Source organism: Drosophila miranda, chromosome XL, assembly GCF_003369915.1.
Source record: "Drosophila miranda strain MSH22 chromosome XL, D.miranda_PacBio2.1, whole genome shotgun sequence".
Classification (NCBI taxonomy): Eukaryota; Metazoa; Arthropoda; class Insecta; order Diptera; family Drosophilidae; genus Drosophila; species Drosophila miranda.
The window spans coordinates 23,544,965-23,561,799 of NC_046673.1; the positions used below are offsets into that span (position 1 = coordinate 23,544,965).

At 39.6% G+C, this 16,835-nt stretch overlaps 4 protein-coding genes across 4 annotated transcripts; all 4 read left to right on the forward strand.

Moving 5' to 3' along the window:
• Positions 1–1,172: 1,172 nt before the first annotated feature.
• LOC117191313 lies at positions 1,173–1,946 on the forward strand. The gene has a single exon (XM_033396217.1). The coding sequence runs from the start codon at positions 1,173–1,175 to the stop codon at positions 1,944–1,946; it is 774 nt and encodes a 257-aa protein (XP_033252108.1).
• Positions 1,947–3,500: 1,554 nt separating this feature from the next.
• LOC117191322 lies at positions 3,501–4,340 on the forward strand. Its single transcript, XM_033396226.1, has one exon. It carries the CDS (start codon positions 3,501–3,503, stop codon positions 4,338–4,340), a length of 840 nt encoding a protein of 279 aa, XP_033252117.1.
• A 2,215-nt stretch (positions 4,341–6,555) lies between these two features.
• On the forward strand, positions 6,556–7,395 carry LOC117191330. Its single transcript, XM_033396235.1, has one exon. It carries the CDS (start codon positions 6,556–6,558, stop codon positions 7,393–7,395), a length of 840 nt encoding a protein of 279 aa, XP_033252126.1.
• A 2,170-nt stretch (positions 7,396–9,565) lies between these two features.
• On the forward strand, positions 9,566–10,210 carry LOC117191335. Its single transcript, XM_033396242.1, has one exon. The coding sequence runs from the start codon at positions 9,566–9,568 to the stop codon at positions 10,208–10,210; it is 645 nt and encodes a 214-aa protein (XP_033252133.1).
• The last annotated feature ends 6,625 nt before the right edge of the window (positions 10,211–16,835 follow it).

The window sequence follows — 16,835 nt, forward strand, 5'->3', positions numbered from 1 at the left end:
TTGAACTAAAAGACCATCCTATACCCCCCAAGTAGATGCAAATTGTTAATGCATTTTATACCCCCCTAAAGGTGTTACGTTTCATTGAAAAAGTTAATTAAATTTCGGTTTTTATTTGTATTTTTTTGATTTTTTTGTTTGTTTCTCGAATGTTTTCTGTAATTCTAATTTTTCTTGTGACGGCAAGGTATGCACAAACATATACATACCTTGCCGTAATGTATGTATATGTGTGTGTGTATGGGAATGGGCTATGGGCAGCACACATACATATATATGTACTAGAGATGGGCAAGGACTGAAATAGTTTGGCACGACTCATCGTGGCACTGAAGTAAAAAGTTCCAGCACGCACTAACCCGCACCGTTAAAATATTCAAAGCACGGTTCAACACGTTTTTCATGATTTATTTGAACACATGTATGTCCGCTCATTATATTCATATATATGTTTTATTAAACAAAATAAGCATATAAAGCATTAAAATAAAATAAAATCCGACCCCATAGCCGAATTTCCCGAAGGGATTGCGTGCGACTACCATGAGAAAATCGATCGCTCTAAATATTATACCAACACTATGGTCAAGCGTTGGGGAGGTGCTGGCAAAAACAAATCTTTCGAATAAATCGCTCTATTTTCCATTGGAATTTTAAGTCTACCGTGGTCAAATGCCGTGATTGAACGGGTATTCAGTCAAATGAATATCGTTAAGATCAAACTTAATATTAAATATATGGTTTGTTTTAGAAATATTTACTTGTTTGATGTATACGACTAGAATTCTTTTGAAATTTAACGAATATGGATTGCGCTGTCATACCAAATGTTGCCACGACCACCAATCACCGGGAAATATTTAAATTCAACACGTTCCAGCGATAAATATACCGATTCGAGTAATAGCCAATTAGATGAAATAATAACACAATTAGAAATCTATATATCTATTTGTAGCTTGTTCTAGCTTGTATTTTTGTAAGATATAGCATATTTTGACGCTCAGAATCTGGAATCACTGTCCCAGAGACCACAGTGTTCCGGAGGGGCCCTTAATAACGATGCAGAACTCACCAGCCATATAAATATTTAAATTTTATGCAGCCATTAATCCTTCTTCTGCTGCGTTTGTTTTGTTTACAAGGGGAGGCGCGCTTTATACAATTTTACAATGAATCCGACGGAATTACTTGATTCTTCCATTGAATCAGACGAGGATAAGATTCGAAAGAGCTACGATCATGAGGACTTGAAAACATTCCTGGCCAAATCGACTATAAAGGATTACTTTCAACGTGCACTGCAAATATCAGATTGCTATCAGCTGCTAAGCTATTTGCAGGCGACTTTGTCCAGATATGTTTGGGCAGATTTTGATCTGGAAGAGAAGCTTGATTTATATATTCTGGCCATAATGATGATGACATACGAACAGGATAATTTTATAGTCATTAATAAACGCTTCACGCTGTTAGATACTGTCTCCAATTTAGTATATATTCTTTATCCAGACCAGATTGAATTTATTGCCAATGGCTTGTATAAGAACTTTGTGCAAGGCGTGGGAGCCAAGCGTTTGGAAAATTTCTTGAATATGCAGGCGGCCTTTCCCCGTTTAATGCTCTCATCTGGATCTGGCAGTGACATTGCCCTGGCCCTGCTTCTGACCATCTTGAGCAGATACACCAAAGTCCCAGCAAGACTGCAAATGACTGGAAATGCGCGTAATGCATTCGAAATGGCAAAGTTGGTCAGCTGGCAGCAGCTGGCGAACTCTGATCAATACCATGACATGTTCATTCTGATGCGCTCGTTTTTCCTCGTCATAAATATGTGGATTAATCGTCACGAGTTTCTCGAAAGTGATCTTGGAGAGAAAATGCGCACATACTTCCTAACCGTGTGCAAGGTATTGTGTAAAAAAACCGACATCGAATCACCATGACGCTGGAGCGATTCATTGCCCTCTGCGTTGTACGTGCAGCAAGGATACATGAACCCTAATGGTCCCTAATGCTAAGAGATTACCATAAGTGTATTTTTTTTTATTTGTCGGTCCATATGGAGAATATCCAAGGGGCTGAGTACCAATCCAGCTGCAGATGCATCCGCAATAAATGTTTTTATAAAGTTAAAAAATAAAAAAAAAAAAATTATTTTTCTTCAACATTTGTATACCCGATACTCAAAATGAGTATGGGGAAATATTAGATTTTTGGTGAAAATGGATGTGTGTAATATCCAGAAGGAATCGTTTCCGACCCCATAGCCGAATTTCCCGAAGGTATTGCGTGCGACTACCATGAGAAAATCGATCGCTCTAAATATTATACCAACACTATGGTCAAGCGTTGGGGAGGTGCTGGCAAAAACAAATCTTTCGAATAAACCGCTCTATTTTCCATTGGAATTTTAAGTCTACCGTGGTCAAATGCCGTGATTGAACGGGTATTCAGTCAAATAAATATCGTTAAGATCAAACTTAATATTAAATATATGGTTTGTTTTAGAAATATTTACTTGTTTGATGTATACGACTAGAATTCTTTTGAAATTTAACGAATATGGATTGCGCTGTCATACCAAATGTTGCCACAACCACCAATCACCGGGAAATATTTAAATTCAACACGTTCCAGCGATAAATATACCGATTCGAGTAATAGCGAATTAGATGAAATAATAACACAATTAGAAATCTATATGTCTATTTGTAGCTTGTTCTAGCTTGTATTTTTGTAAGATATAGCATATTTTGACGCTCAGAATCTGGAATCACTATCCCAGAGACCACAGTGTTCCGGAGGGGCCCTTAATAACGATGCAGAATTCACCAGCCTGGGTGGCGGCTGCCGCCGTCGCAACCGCCGCAACCGCCGCCGCCAGATAATAATTTTATTTCAATTTAAGCAAATACTTCCGACATGGCCGTAGCACTCTGCTAAAGAATGCCATTAGTATTAGAAAAATAACAATAAGTAAGAGGAAAAGGAAGTGGTCCGAGCAGGTCAAAAATATGGATATAATGGACCGAGAGCGCTTGGTGCCGGCCTTTTTATAGGAAAAGCAGCAGTCGGCGACGTAGCCGCGTCAAAATGGCGGAGCCTCTGCTTTGCCGTAATGTATGTATATGTGTGTGTGTATGGGAATGGGCTATGGGCAGCACGCAAACATATATATGTACTAGAGATGGGCAAGGACTGAAATAGTTTGGCACGACTCATCGTGGCACTGAAGTAAAAAGTTCCAGCACGCACTAACGCGCACCGTTAAAATATTCAAAGCACGGTTCAACACGTTTTTCATGATTTATTTGAACACATGTATGTCCGCTCATTATATTCATATATATGTTTTATTAAACAAAATAAGCATATAAAGCATTAAAATAAAATGATTTTACTGATATATAAATATTTAAATTTTATGCAGCCATTAATCCTTCTTCTGCTGCGTTTGTTTTGTTTACAAGGGGAGGCGCGCTTTATACAATTTTACAATGAATCCGACGGAATTACTTGATTCTTCCATTGAATCAGACGAGGATAAGATTCGAAAGAGCTACGATCATGAGGACTTGAAAACATTCCTGGCCAAATCGACTATAAAGGATTACTTTCAACGTGCACTGCAAATATCAGATTGCTATCAGCTGCTAAGCTATTTGCAGGCGACTTTGTCCAGATATGTTTGGGCAGATTTTGATCTGGAAGAGAAGCTTGATTTATATATTCTGGCCATAATGATGATGACATACGAACAGGATAATTTTATAGTCATTAATAAACGCTTCACGCTGTTAGATACTGTCTCCAATTTAGTATATATTCTTTATCCAGACCAGATTGAATTTATTGCCAATGGCTTGTATAAGAACTTTGTGCAAGGCGTGGGAGCCAAGCGTTTGGAAAATTTCTTGAATATGCAGGCGGCCTTTCCCCGTTTAATGCTCTCATCTGGATCTGGCAGTGACGTTGCCCTGGCCCTGCTTCTGACCATCTTGAGCAGATACACCAAAGTCCCAGCAAGACTGCAAATGACTGGAAATGCGCGTAATGCATTCGAAATGGCAAAGTTGGTCAGCTGGCAGCAGCTGGCGAACTCTGATCAATACCATGACATGTTCATTCTGATGCGCTCGTTTTTCCTCGTCATAAATATGTGGATTAATCGTCACGACTTTCTCGAAAGTGATCTTGGAGAGAAAATGCGCACATACTTCCTAACCGTGTGCAAGGTATTGTGTAAAAAAACCGACATCGAATCAAACTTTGCCATGACGCTGGAGCGATTCATTGCCCTCTGCGTTGTACGTGCAGCAAGGATACATGAACCCTAATGGTCCCTAATGCTAAGAGATTACCATAAGTGTATTTTTTTTATTTGTCGGTCCATATGGAGAATATCCAAGGGGCTGAGTACCAATCCAGCTGCAGATGCATCCGCAATAAATGTTTTTATAAAGTTAAAAAAATAAAAATAAAAAAAATAAAAAAAATTTTTCTTCAACATTTGTATACCCGATACTCAAAATGAGTATGGGGAAATATTAGATTTTTGGTGAAAATGGATGTGTGTAACATCCAGAAGGAATCGTTTCCGACCCCATAGCCGAATTTCCCGAAGGGATTGCGTGCGACTACCATAAGAAAATCGATCGCTCTAAATATTATACCAACACTATGGTCAAGCGTTGGGGAGTTGCTGGCAAAAACAAATCTTTCGAATAAACCGCTCTATTTTCCATTGGAATTTTAGGTCTACCGTGGTCAAATGCCGTGATTGAACGGGTATTCAGTCAAATGAATATCGTTAAGATCAAACTTAATATTAAATATATGGTTTGTTTTAGAAATATTTACTTGTTTGATGTATACGACTAGAATTCTTTTGAAATTTAACGAATGTGGATTGCGCTGTCATACCAAATGTTGCCACAACCACCAATCACCGGGAAATATTTAAATTCAACACGTTCCAGCGATAAATATACCGATTCGAGTAATAGCGAATTAGATGAAATAATAACACAATTATAAATCTATATATCTATTTGTAGCTTGTTCTAGCTTGTATTTTTGTAAGATATAGCATATTTTGACGCTCAGAGTCTGGAATCACTGTCCCAGAGACCACAGTGTTCCGGAGGGGCCCTTAATAACGATGCAGAATTCACCAGCCTGGGTGGCGGCTGCCGCCGTCGCAACCGCCGCAACCCTTCCAGGTAACACGCGCAGCGCGGATGCTAAAAACGGAAAATCAGGAGCCCGTGATTCAAAACAACCGCACTTGAAAGCGCTCAACTCTGTCCAACAATGCCTTGTGCCCTGAAATCGTATGCAAAATTCAATTTTGTTTTGGAGAAAGAAGAGCATGAAGATGGAAGAGAGAAAGTTGAACTAAAAGACCATCCTATACCCCCCAAGTAGATTCAAATTGTTAATGCATTTTATACCCCCCTAAAGGTGTTACGTTTCATTGAAAAAGTTAATTAAATTTCGGTTTTTATTTGTATTTTTTTGATTTTTTTGTTTGTTTCTCGAATGTTTTCTGTAATTCTAATTTTTCTTGTGACGGCAAGGTATGCACACACATATACATACCTTGCCGTAATGTATGTATATGTGTGTGTGTATGGGAATGGGCTATGGGCAGCACACATACATATATATGTACTAGAGATGGGCAACGACTGAAATAGTTTGGCACGACTCATCGTGGCACTGAAGTAAAAAGTTCCAGCACGCACTAACCCGCACCGTTAAAATATTCAAAGCACGGTTCAACACGTTTTTCATGATTTATTTGAACACATGTATGTCCGCTCATTATATTCATATATATGTTTTATTAAACAAAATAAGCATATAAAGCATTAAAATAAAATAAAATCCGACCCCATAGCCGAATTTCCCGAAGGGATTGCGTGCGACTACCATGAGAAAATCGATCGCTCTAAATATTATACCAAGCGTTGGGGAGGTGCTGGCAAAAACAAATCTTTCGAATAAATCGCTCTATTTTCCATTGGAATTTTAAGTCTACCGTGGTCAAATGCCGTGATTGAACGGGTATTCAGTCAAATGAATATTGTTAAGATCAAACTTAATATTAAATATATGGTTTGTTTTAGAAATATTTACTTGTTTGATGTATACGACTAGAATTCTTTTGAAATTTAACGAATATGGATTGCGCTGTCATACCAAATGTTGCCACAACCACCAATCACCGGGAAATATTTAAATTCAACACGTTCAAGCGATAAATATACCGATTCGAGTAATAGCGAATTAGATGAAATAATAACACAATTAGAAATCTATATATCTATTTGTAGCTTGTTCTAGCTTGTATTTTTGTAAGATATAGCATATTTTGACGCTCAGAATCTGGAATCACTGTCCCAGAGACCACAGTGTTCCGGAGGGGCCCTTAATAACGATGCAGAACTCACCAGCCATATAAATATTTAAATTTTATGCAGCCATTAATCCTTCTTCTGCTGCGTTTGTTTTGTTTACAAGGGGAGGCGCGCTTTATACAATTTTACAATGAATCCGACGGAATTACTTGATTCTTCCATTGAATCAGACGAGGATAAGATTCGAAAGAGCTACGATCATGAGGACTTGAAAACATTCCTGGCCAAATCGACTATAAAGGATTACTTTCAACGTGCACTGCAAATATCAGATTGCTATCAGCTGCTAAGCTATTTGCAGGCGACTTTGTCCAGATATGTTTGGGCAGATTTTGATCTGGAAGAGATGCTTGATTTATATATTCTGGCCATAATGATGATGACATACGAGCAGGATAATTTTATAGTCATTAATAAACGCTTCACGCTGTTAGATACTGTCTCCAATTTAGTATATATTCTTTATCCAGACCAGATTGAATTTATTGCCAATGGCTTGTATAAGAACTTTGTGCAAGGCGTGGGAGCCAAGCGTTTGGAAAATTTCTTGAATATGCAGGCGGCCTTTCCCCGTTTAATGCTCTCATCTGGATCTGGCAGTGACATTGCCCTGGCCCTGCTTCTGACCATCTTGAGCAGATACACAAAAGTCCCAGCAAGACTGCAAATGACTGGAAATGCGCGTAATGCATTCGAAATGGCAAAGTTGGTCAGCTGGCAGCAGCTGGCGAACTCTGATCAATACCATGACATGTTCATTCTGATGCGCTCGTTTTTCCTCGTCATAAATATGTGGATTAATCGTCACGAGTTTCTCGAAAGTGATCTTGGAGAGAAAATGCGCACATACTTCCTAACCGTGTGCAAGGTATTGTGTAAAAAAACCGACATCGAATCAGACTTTGCCATGACGCTGGAGCGATTCATTGCCCTCTGCGTTGTACGTGCAGCAAGGATACATGAACCCTAATGGTCCCTAATGCTAAGAGATTACCATAAGTGTATTTTTTTTTATTTGTCGGTCCATATGGAGAATATCCAAGGGGCTGAGTACCAATCCAGCTGCAGATGCATCCGCAATAAATGTTTTTATAAAGTTAAAAAAAAAAAAAATAATTTTTCTTCAACATTTGTATACCCGATACTCAAAATGAGTATGGGGAAATATTAGATTTTTGGGGCCCTTAATAACGATGCAGAATTCACCAGCCTGGGTGGCGGCTGCCGCCGTCGCAACCGTCGCAACCGCCGCAACCGGCGCCGCCAGATAATAATTTTATTTCAATTTAAGCAAATACTTCCGACATGGCCGTAGCACTCTGCTAAAGAATGCCATTAGTATTAGAAAAATAACAATAAGTAAGAGGAAAAGGAAGTGGTCCGAGCAGGTCAAAAATATGGATATAATGGACCGAGAGCGCTTGGTGCCGGCCTTTTTATAGGAAAAGCAGCAGTCGGCGACGTAGCCGCGTCAAAATGGCGGAGCCTCTGCTTTGCCGTAATGTATGTATATGTGTGTGTGTATGGGAATGGGCTATGGGCAGCACACATACATATATATGTACTAGAGATGGGCAAGGACTGAAATAGTTTGGCACGACTCATCGTGGCACTGAAGTAAAAAGTTCCAGCACGCACTAACGCGCACCGTTAAAATATTCAAAGCACGGTTCAACACGTTTTTCATGATTTATTTGAGCACATGTATGTCCGCTCATTATATTCATATATATGTTTTATTAAACAAAATAAGCATATAAAGCATTAAAATAAAATGATTTTACTGATATATAAATATTTAAATTTTATGCAGCCATTAATAATTTTTCTTCAACATTTGTATACCCGATACTCAAAATGAGTATGGGGAAATATTAGATTTTTGGTGAAAATGGATGTGTGTAATATCTAGAAGGAATCGTTTCCGACCCCATAGCCGAATTTACCGAAGGGATTGCGTGCGACTACCATGAGAAAATCGATCGCTCTAAATATTATACCAACACTATGGTCATGCGTTGGGGAGGTGCTGGCAAAAACAAATCTTTCGAATAAATCGCTCTATTTTCCATTGGAATTTTAAGTCTACCGTGGTCAAATGCCGTGATTGAACGGGTATTCAGTCAAATGAATATCGCTAAGATCAAACTTAATATTAAATATATGGTTTGTTTTAGAAATATTTACTTGTTTGATGTATACGACTAGAATTCTTTTGAAATTTAACGAATATGGATTGCGCTGTCATACCAAATGTTGCCACAACCACCAATCACCGGGAAATATTTAAATTCAACACGTTCCAGCGATAAATATACCGATTCGAGTAATAGCGAATTAGATGAAATAATAACACAATTAGAAATCTATATATATATTTGTAGCTTGTTCTAGCTTGTATTTTTGTAAGATATAGCATATTTTGACGCTCAGAATCTGGAATCACTATCCCAGAGACCACAGTGTTCCGGAGGGGCCCTTAATAACGATGCAGAATTCACCAGCCTGGGTGGCGGCTGCCGCCGTCGCAACCGCCGCAACCGCCGCCGCCAGATAATAATTTTATTTCAATTTAAGCAAATACTTCCGACATGGCCGTAGCACTCTGCTAAAGAATGCCATTAGTATTAGAAAAATAACAATAAGTAAGAGGAAAAGGAAGTGGTCCGAGCAGATCAAAAATATGGATATAATGGACCGAGAGCGCTTGGTGCCGGCCTTTTTATAGGAAAAGCAGCAGTCGGCGACGTAGCCGCGTCAAAATGGCGGAGCCTCTGCTTTGCCGTAATGTATGTATATGTGTGTGTGTATGGGAATGGGCATGGGCAGCACACATACATATATATGTACTAGAGATGGGCAAGGACTGAAATAGTTTGGCACGACTCATCGTGGCACTGAAGTAAAAAGTTCCAGCACGCACTAACCCGCACCGTTAAAATATTCAAAGCACGGTTCAACACGTTTTTCATGATTTATTTGAACACATGTATGTCCGCTCATTATATTCATATACATGTTTTATTAAACAAAATAAGCATATAAAGCATTAAAATAAAATGATTTTATGCAGCCATTAATCCTTCTTCTGCTGCGTTTGTTTTGTTTACAAGGGGAGGCGCGCTTTATACAATTTTACAATGAATCCGACGGAATTACTTGATTCTTCCATTGAATCAGACGAGGATAAGATTCGAAAGAGCTACGATCATGAGGACTTGAAAACATTCCTGGCCAAATCGACTATAAAGGATTACTTTCAACGTGCACTGCAAATATCAGATTGCTATCAGCTGCTAAGCTATTTGCAGGCGACTTTGTCCAGATATGTTTGGGCAGATTTTGATCTGGAAGAGAAGCTTGATTTATATATTCTGGCCATAATGATGATGACATACGAACAGGATAATTTTATAGTCATTAATAAACGCTTCACGCTGTTAGATACTGTCTCCAATTTAGTATATATTCTTTATCCAGACCAGATTGAATTTATTGCCAATGGCTTGTATAAGAACTTTGTGCAAGGCGTGGGAGCCAAGCGTTTGGAAAATTTCTTGAATATGCAGGCGGCCTTTCCCCGTTTAATGCTCTCATCTGGATCTGGCAGTGACGTTGCCCTGGCCCTGCTTCTGACCATCTTGAGCAGATACACCAAAGTCCCAGCAAGACTGCAAATGACTGGAAATGCGCGTAATGCATTCGAAATGGCAAAGTTGGTCAGCTGGCAGCAGCTGGCGAACTCTGATCAATACCATGACATGTTCATTAATTCATTGGATTAATCGTCACGAGTTTCTCGAAAGTGATCTTGGAGAGAAAATGCGCACATACTTCCTAACCGTGTGCAAGGTATTGTGTAAAAAAACCGACATCGAATCAGACTTTGCCATGACGCTGGAGCGATTCATTGCCCTCTGCGTTGTACGTGCAGCAAGGATACATGAACCCTAATGGTCCCTAATGCTAAGAGATTACCATAAGTGTATTTTTTTTTATTTGTCGGTCCATATGGAGAATATCCAAGGGGCTGAGTACCAATCCAGCTGCAGATGCATCCGCAATAAATGTTTTTATAAAGTTAAAAAAAAAATATATAAAAAAAAAAAAATAATTTTTCTTCAACATTTGTATACCCGATACTCAAAATGAGTATGGGGAAATATTAGATTTTTGGTGAAAATGGATGTGTGTAACATCCAGAAGGAATCGTTTCCGACCCCATAGCCGAATTTACCGAAGGGATTGCGTGCGACTACCATGAGAAAATCGATCGCTCTAAATATTATACCAACACTATGGTCAAGCGTTGGGGAGGAGCTGGCAAAAACAAATCTTTCGAATAAATCGCTCTATTTTCCATTGGAATTTTAAGTCTACCGTGGTCAAATGCCGTGATTGAACGGGTATTCAGTCAAATGAATATCGTTAAGATCAAACTTAATATTAAATTTTCAAAGTGACCGCCACGATAATTAGATATTGATCTCTAACAACACTGCGCATGTGCCCTGCTGCATATCGATGTTCTCATATCGATATTCTTCTTTCGGCGTCTGTCTCTTGCGTATGTTACTCGGAAGCACATATAATTCTGTATACTGATCTTCTGCTGTCTTACAAATAAAATAACTTTAACAGGTTATGGGCCCAGACACCAATTCACCCAGAAACAGTATAAAACAGAAACAGTGAGAAACAATAAACATTGTTTGGTGCTTAGTGAAAAGCAGTGCTAAAAAAATGGCATAGACTCATTAGTGTATGTGTGTACATAGAAAGGCAAAAGAACAAGTTGAACAAATTCAACGGAGATTCGCATTGTGTTTTTTTGATTAGAATTTTGCAGCGAATCGGACCGTTGCCGTGGTTTAAAGTCCAAAATAAAGCAGTCCCAACGGATCAAGAAACACAAAAGCGAACGGAGACTCAAGTGTGTATACCAAAAAGTGCGTATGCCAAGCCGCACAAAACCGCGAGTGTGTATACCCAAAAGTGTGTATACCAAGGCATAGAAAATCGCGAGTGTGTGTGTGTAAATAGCAACTCGGAGGGATACTTAAAAGAAAACGAAAAAACAAAAGAAAGACACGGACAACAGTATTGTCGTCGTAGTTGCTTTGTGCATGAGACGATCGACAGTTACAAATTTTACACTGTGGGACAATAAGTATAAAAAATGAGTGGAAATATGAATTTCAATATTGAGAAACTGGACGAAAACAATTATAGCACATGGGAAGTTTTGATGAGAAGTGTTCTCATACAAAATGATTTGTGGCCAATCGTCAGTGGTAAAATTGAGCTTAGTGAAAGTGCAACAAATGAGCAACGTGCAGCTTTTGAACTAAAGGATCAAAAGGCGTTGGCGTCAATTTTACTTTGTGTTAAATCGACCCAACTAAACAATATTAAAAATTGTGTATCGTCGTCACAGGCATGACAAAAGCTAAATAAAATTCACAGGCCAAGCGGACCAGCAAGGGTAGTGCTTTTAATTAAACAATTGTTGACGTTAAAAATGTCGGATAGTATAAGTGCACAGGAATATTTGCGGAAATTCCAGGTGGTACACGAGGCTTTAGCAGAGGTCAACATAAAGGTTGATGAAAAGATCTTATCAGTTGTGTTGCTAAATGGTTTGCCTAAATCGTATGAAAGTTTTGTTGTTGCGATTGAGACGCGAGATGATTTGCCGAGCTTGAGCATGCTAAAAATAAAAATTTCTGAAGAAGCGAATAGGCGGAACTACACGTCAGTTATGACAACAACAATTTTAAGAAAAACTTTAAGAAGGGCAAAAAGTGTTTTAAGTGCGGAAAGGAAGGGCATTTTAAATCGGAATGCCGTGCTAAAAGCAAGCAGGAAGGAGCAAACAACAAGGGCGCAAACAGTAAAAGCGGGGAAAGATTGGGTACAATGCTTTGCGTAACCGAATATGCCAAAGTGGAACCAGAAAAATATGTACCAATCCTAAGTTTAGCTAAGCCAAATGACCAGATGTTAAATGCATGGTGCATAGACAGTGGCGCAACGGCGCATCTATGTTGTGACAAGGAACGCTTTGTGTCGCTCACGGAAGATAATCAAAAAGTATTTTTAGCCGGCGGTAAATCACTTATTGCTGAAGGGCATGGAACTGTTCAAGTAAAGTTCGGTGATAGATCCGTTACGCTGGAAAAGGTTATCTTGGTACCAGATTTGCAGTACAATTTTATATCGGTCACAAAACTATTAAAACATGGAAAAAAAGTTGTGTTTGAGAAAAATCAAGCGATGATTTTTGAAAACGGAAAAATAGTTATAAAGGCACATCTGGAAAATGGATTGTTTATGGTTCAGGACAATCAGGAAAAGTGTATGAACATTGTAAATGTTGAGGCAGATGCATTCAAATGGCACAATAGGTTCGGCCATGTACATTTTGACGCATTAAAGGAAATGGTTAACAAGGAGATGGTAATAGGTCTCAAGGGCATATACAAGCCAAAACAAGTGTGTGCAACATGCGCAAAAAGTAAAATTTGCGTGCAACCATTCAATCGAGCACAAACAGGTCAAAGGGCGTTCTAGACTTAATACATACTGATGTATGCGGTCCAATGCAAAAGCAGTCAATGGGAGGCAATCGATATTTCGCCACATTTATTGATGATTGTTCAAGATATGTATCAGTAAGTTTCCTAAAAACCAAAGATCAGGTTTTCGAGGCTTTTAAAGAATTTAAAAGTCAAGTTGAGTGCCAAACTGGGAAAAAGTCAAGGTTTTACGAAGCGACAATGGCCGAGAATACATATTAAACGTTTTTGATAATTACCTAAACCAAAATGGAATAAAGCGAAACTTAACAGTGCCATATACACCTCAACAAAACGGAGTTGCAGAAAGGGCCAACAGAACATTGGTAGAAATGGCAAGAAGTATGCTGCTGCATGCTGGGTTAAGTGAATGCTATTGGGCAGAAGCGATTCGAACTGCCACGTATTTGCGAAATAGAGTGGCAAGCAGCTGCTTGAGCGGGGTGACACCTTTTGAAATATGGACAGGTAGAAAGCCAGTGGTATCGCATTTAAGAGTTTTTGGCTCAGTAGCGATAGCTCTAGATAAAACAAAGAAATCAAAGTTCGCACAGAAAGGCTTTGAGTATATAATGGTGGGCTACTCGGATACAGCCAAAGCATACCGTTTGGTCAGTAAAGAAACCAGGAAACTCGTAGAGAGTAGGGATGTCATTTTTGTAGAACCTGAAGGGGCAAACTAGATGCATCATGTTCCAATGACATGGCATCAATTGAGGTTCAACAAAACCAGGACTCTGAACCCGAAATGGATAGCAAGCAATTTAAAGATCCAGAAAATGAGCCAGAAAATCAGGAGGAGATTAGGTCTAGTAATGACATTCTTGTAATTCCAGAACCAATAAGAGGACCAGGACGCCCAACCATAGTACGGACGGGCAAACCAGGACGACCAAGGAAGCAGTATCATATGCTCAATGCGATACTGGCAGCAGACGTACAAGTTCCACAAAACTACGCACAAGCTGAACGGTCTACTGAAGGCGAGATATGGAAAGCATCAATGAAGGACGAGTACGAATCTCTCGTGAAGAACGGCACGTGGTCGCTTACTAAATTGCCTAGCGGGAAAAAGTCCATTGGATGCAGATGGGTTTATGCAGTTAAGTCCAATCCGGATGGAAGCGTGAACAGGCTCAAATCACGTCTGGTGGCGAAAGGTTGTAGCCAACGCTACGGGATCGACTACAAGGAAACATTTGCACCAGTTGTACGCCACGCAACTATCAGGTTGATAATTGCACTTGCAGTCGAACATGGTCTCCACCTACATCAAATGGATGTTGTCACGGCGTATCTCAACGGCGAATTGGAAGATGAGGTTTTTATGAGACAACCTGAGGGCTTCATCAGCGAAGTTCACCCAAATCACGTTTTGAGGCTTCACAAAAGTATATATGGCCTAAAACAATCAGGAAGAGTGTGGAACTCTACGTTGGATGCAACGCTGAGACGCATTGGTTTTATACCGACTGTCAACGAACCCTGTCTGTATTGTAAGCCAGGTAAAAATATGTGTCTAATAGCTGTCTACGTAGATGACATTATTTTGGCGTGTAAGGACCTAGATGATATATCTGATATCAAGATAAAGATCGCAGCAGAATTTGATGTGGTTGACATCGGGCCTATGCAATACTTTTTAGGTATTGAGGTGAAACGTGGAGGCAGTACGGGTGCGATTTCAATCAGCCAACGGAAGTATATTAGAGAGTTGCTCGAACGGTACAATTTGAAAGATTGTCGACAGACGTCCACGCCTCTTGAAGCTGGTTACCAGGTGGCATGCAACAAAGAGGACTGCCGCAGGGTCGACATCACATCGTTCCAAAAGCTAATTGGAGAGTTATCTTATCTTGCTGCTATGACTCGTCCGGACATTGCGCATTCGGTGAACAAATTAGCACAACGTAACAAGGATCCTCATTCCGAGCATGAAGCGGCAGCCAAGCACATCCTTCGATATTTGGCAAAAACTATCGACTGGGAGATATGCTACACAAAGCAAGGAAAGGCAATTGAGTGTTTTGTTGATGCAGATTGGGCAAGTGATATGACGAACCGAAAGTCATTCACTGGCTATGTATGCATGTTGGCAGGAGGAGCGGTTTCTTGGGAGTCAAGAAAGCAATCGACGGTTGCCCTCAGTTCCACGGAGGCAGAGTACATAGCCTTATCATCTGCAGCAAAAGAGGCGATATACTTTCGCAGCCTACTGATTGACTTGAAGCTGATGTTCAAGGAGTCAGCTATTCAGATGTACGGCGACAACATTGGAGCACAGCAGCTTGCTAGAAACCCCATGTTTCATACACGTACAAAGCACATCGACGTCAAGATACATCATATTCGAGAGGTTCTCAAGAGAGGTGAAGTCAACATTGCGTATCTGCCAACCGATGAGATGATAGCAGATGTCCTCACAAAGAACTTAGCCAAGGTTAAGCACCATAAATTTGTATTCGCATTTGGTTTAAAAGATCGTTTATAAGTGCTTGACATGTTATTGAATATTAGTTAAGTATATTTAAAGTTTGTAAACATGCGTTGTGTTGAGGAGGAGTGTTCAAAGTGACCGCCACGATAATTAGATATTGATCTCTAACAACACTGCGCATGTGCCCTGCTGCATATCGATGTTCTCATATCGATATTCTTCTTTCGGCGTCTGTCTCTTGCGTATGTTACTCGGAAGCACATATAATTCTGTATACTGATCTTCTGCTGTCTTACAAATAAAATAACTTTAACAATTTCTTCCAAAGGTGTTGGAGAGCTGCGCATTTTCAATGGCATTATGACAAAAGAATTTTATTTGGACATTTTAAAGAATGAATTGACAAAAAGTGCGCAGAATTTTGGCTTCGTTGATCCACAGAACACCAGCAAACTTAAATACAAGCTGTACCAGGACAATGATCCAAAGCACAAATCATTCATTTGCCGCACTTGGCTACTTTACAATTGCAACAAAGTGATTGACACGCCCCCCAGAGTCCGGATCTTAATCCTATCGAGAATTTGTGGGCCTTGTTAAAGAAAAGGGTGGCCAAACGACGCCCCACCTCAAAAAGTAATTTGATTCTGTGTATAAACGAGGAGTGGCTAAAAATACCCGAATATTACGACATAAATGTCCTAATATCATCGATGTCGCGACGTCTCAGAGAAGTATTGGATGCTAATGGAGGACACACAAAATATTAGCCAAATAGAGCTGCATCATTTAAAGATATACCTTTTTTAAAATTACTGTTTTCATTTTGCAAAGATTTAATAGACACACGATATTTGCTGTTTTTGTTTTTTTTTTTATGAATTGTTTATGTTTTTGTTTCTTTTTCATTTTCTTTTGTTAAGAATACACTAAAGAAAACCATTGTATAGGACTGAACATGAAAACAAGTGCCTTTTCTAATAAATAATTATGTTTAAGTTGAACTTTCGTGACTTTTTTCATTTTGCAAACAATTAATAGACATACTGTATTTACAGAATATTTATGGTAAACTACAGCCCTAATAATTTGTATTTAAAATGCTAGAATAGTATCTGTACAATAAAGTCCCCATGGCGTAACGTAACACTGGCTCCCCTATCCTGCTGGAACAGGCGAAGGCTCGAGCTGGGTTACGTTGCGCTATGCTAATTACGTATTGCCGCCGTTGCATACGAAAGACAAAAAGAAAACGCCAGCGCGCACCGCTGACGCCACAGCGACGGCGGCTGCAGCCGAGCTACACAAACACCAACACAAACCACCGCAAATCCCCACAAAAAGGCGCCAAACCCAAAAGGGAACGCCGAACCGACGCCACTCTCACGTCAAAAC

What these genes read in the sequence shown, in the direction of transcription:
- LOC117191335 (XM_033396242.1), top strand. Translation starts at nt 9,566, where the DNA reads ATGAATCCGACGGAATTACTTGATTCTTCCATTGAATCAGACGAGGAT.
- LOC117191313 (XM_033396217.1), top strand. Translation starts at nt 1,173, where the DNA reads ATGAATCCGACGGAATTACTTGATTCTTCCATTGAATCAGACGAGGAT.
- LOC117191330 (XM_033396235.1), top strand. Translation starts at nt 6,556, where the DNA reads ATGAATCCGACGGAATTACTTGATTCTTCCATTGAATCAGACGAGGAT.
- LOC117191322 (XM_033396226.1), top strand. Translation starts at nt 3,501, where the DNA reads ATGAATCCGACGGAATTACTTGATTCTTCCATTGAATCAGACGAGGAT.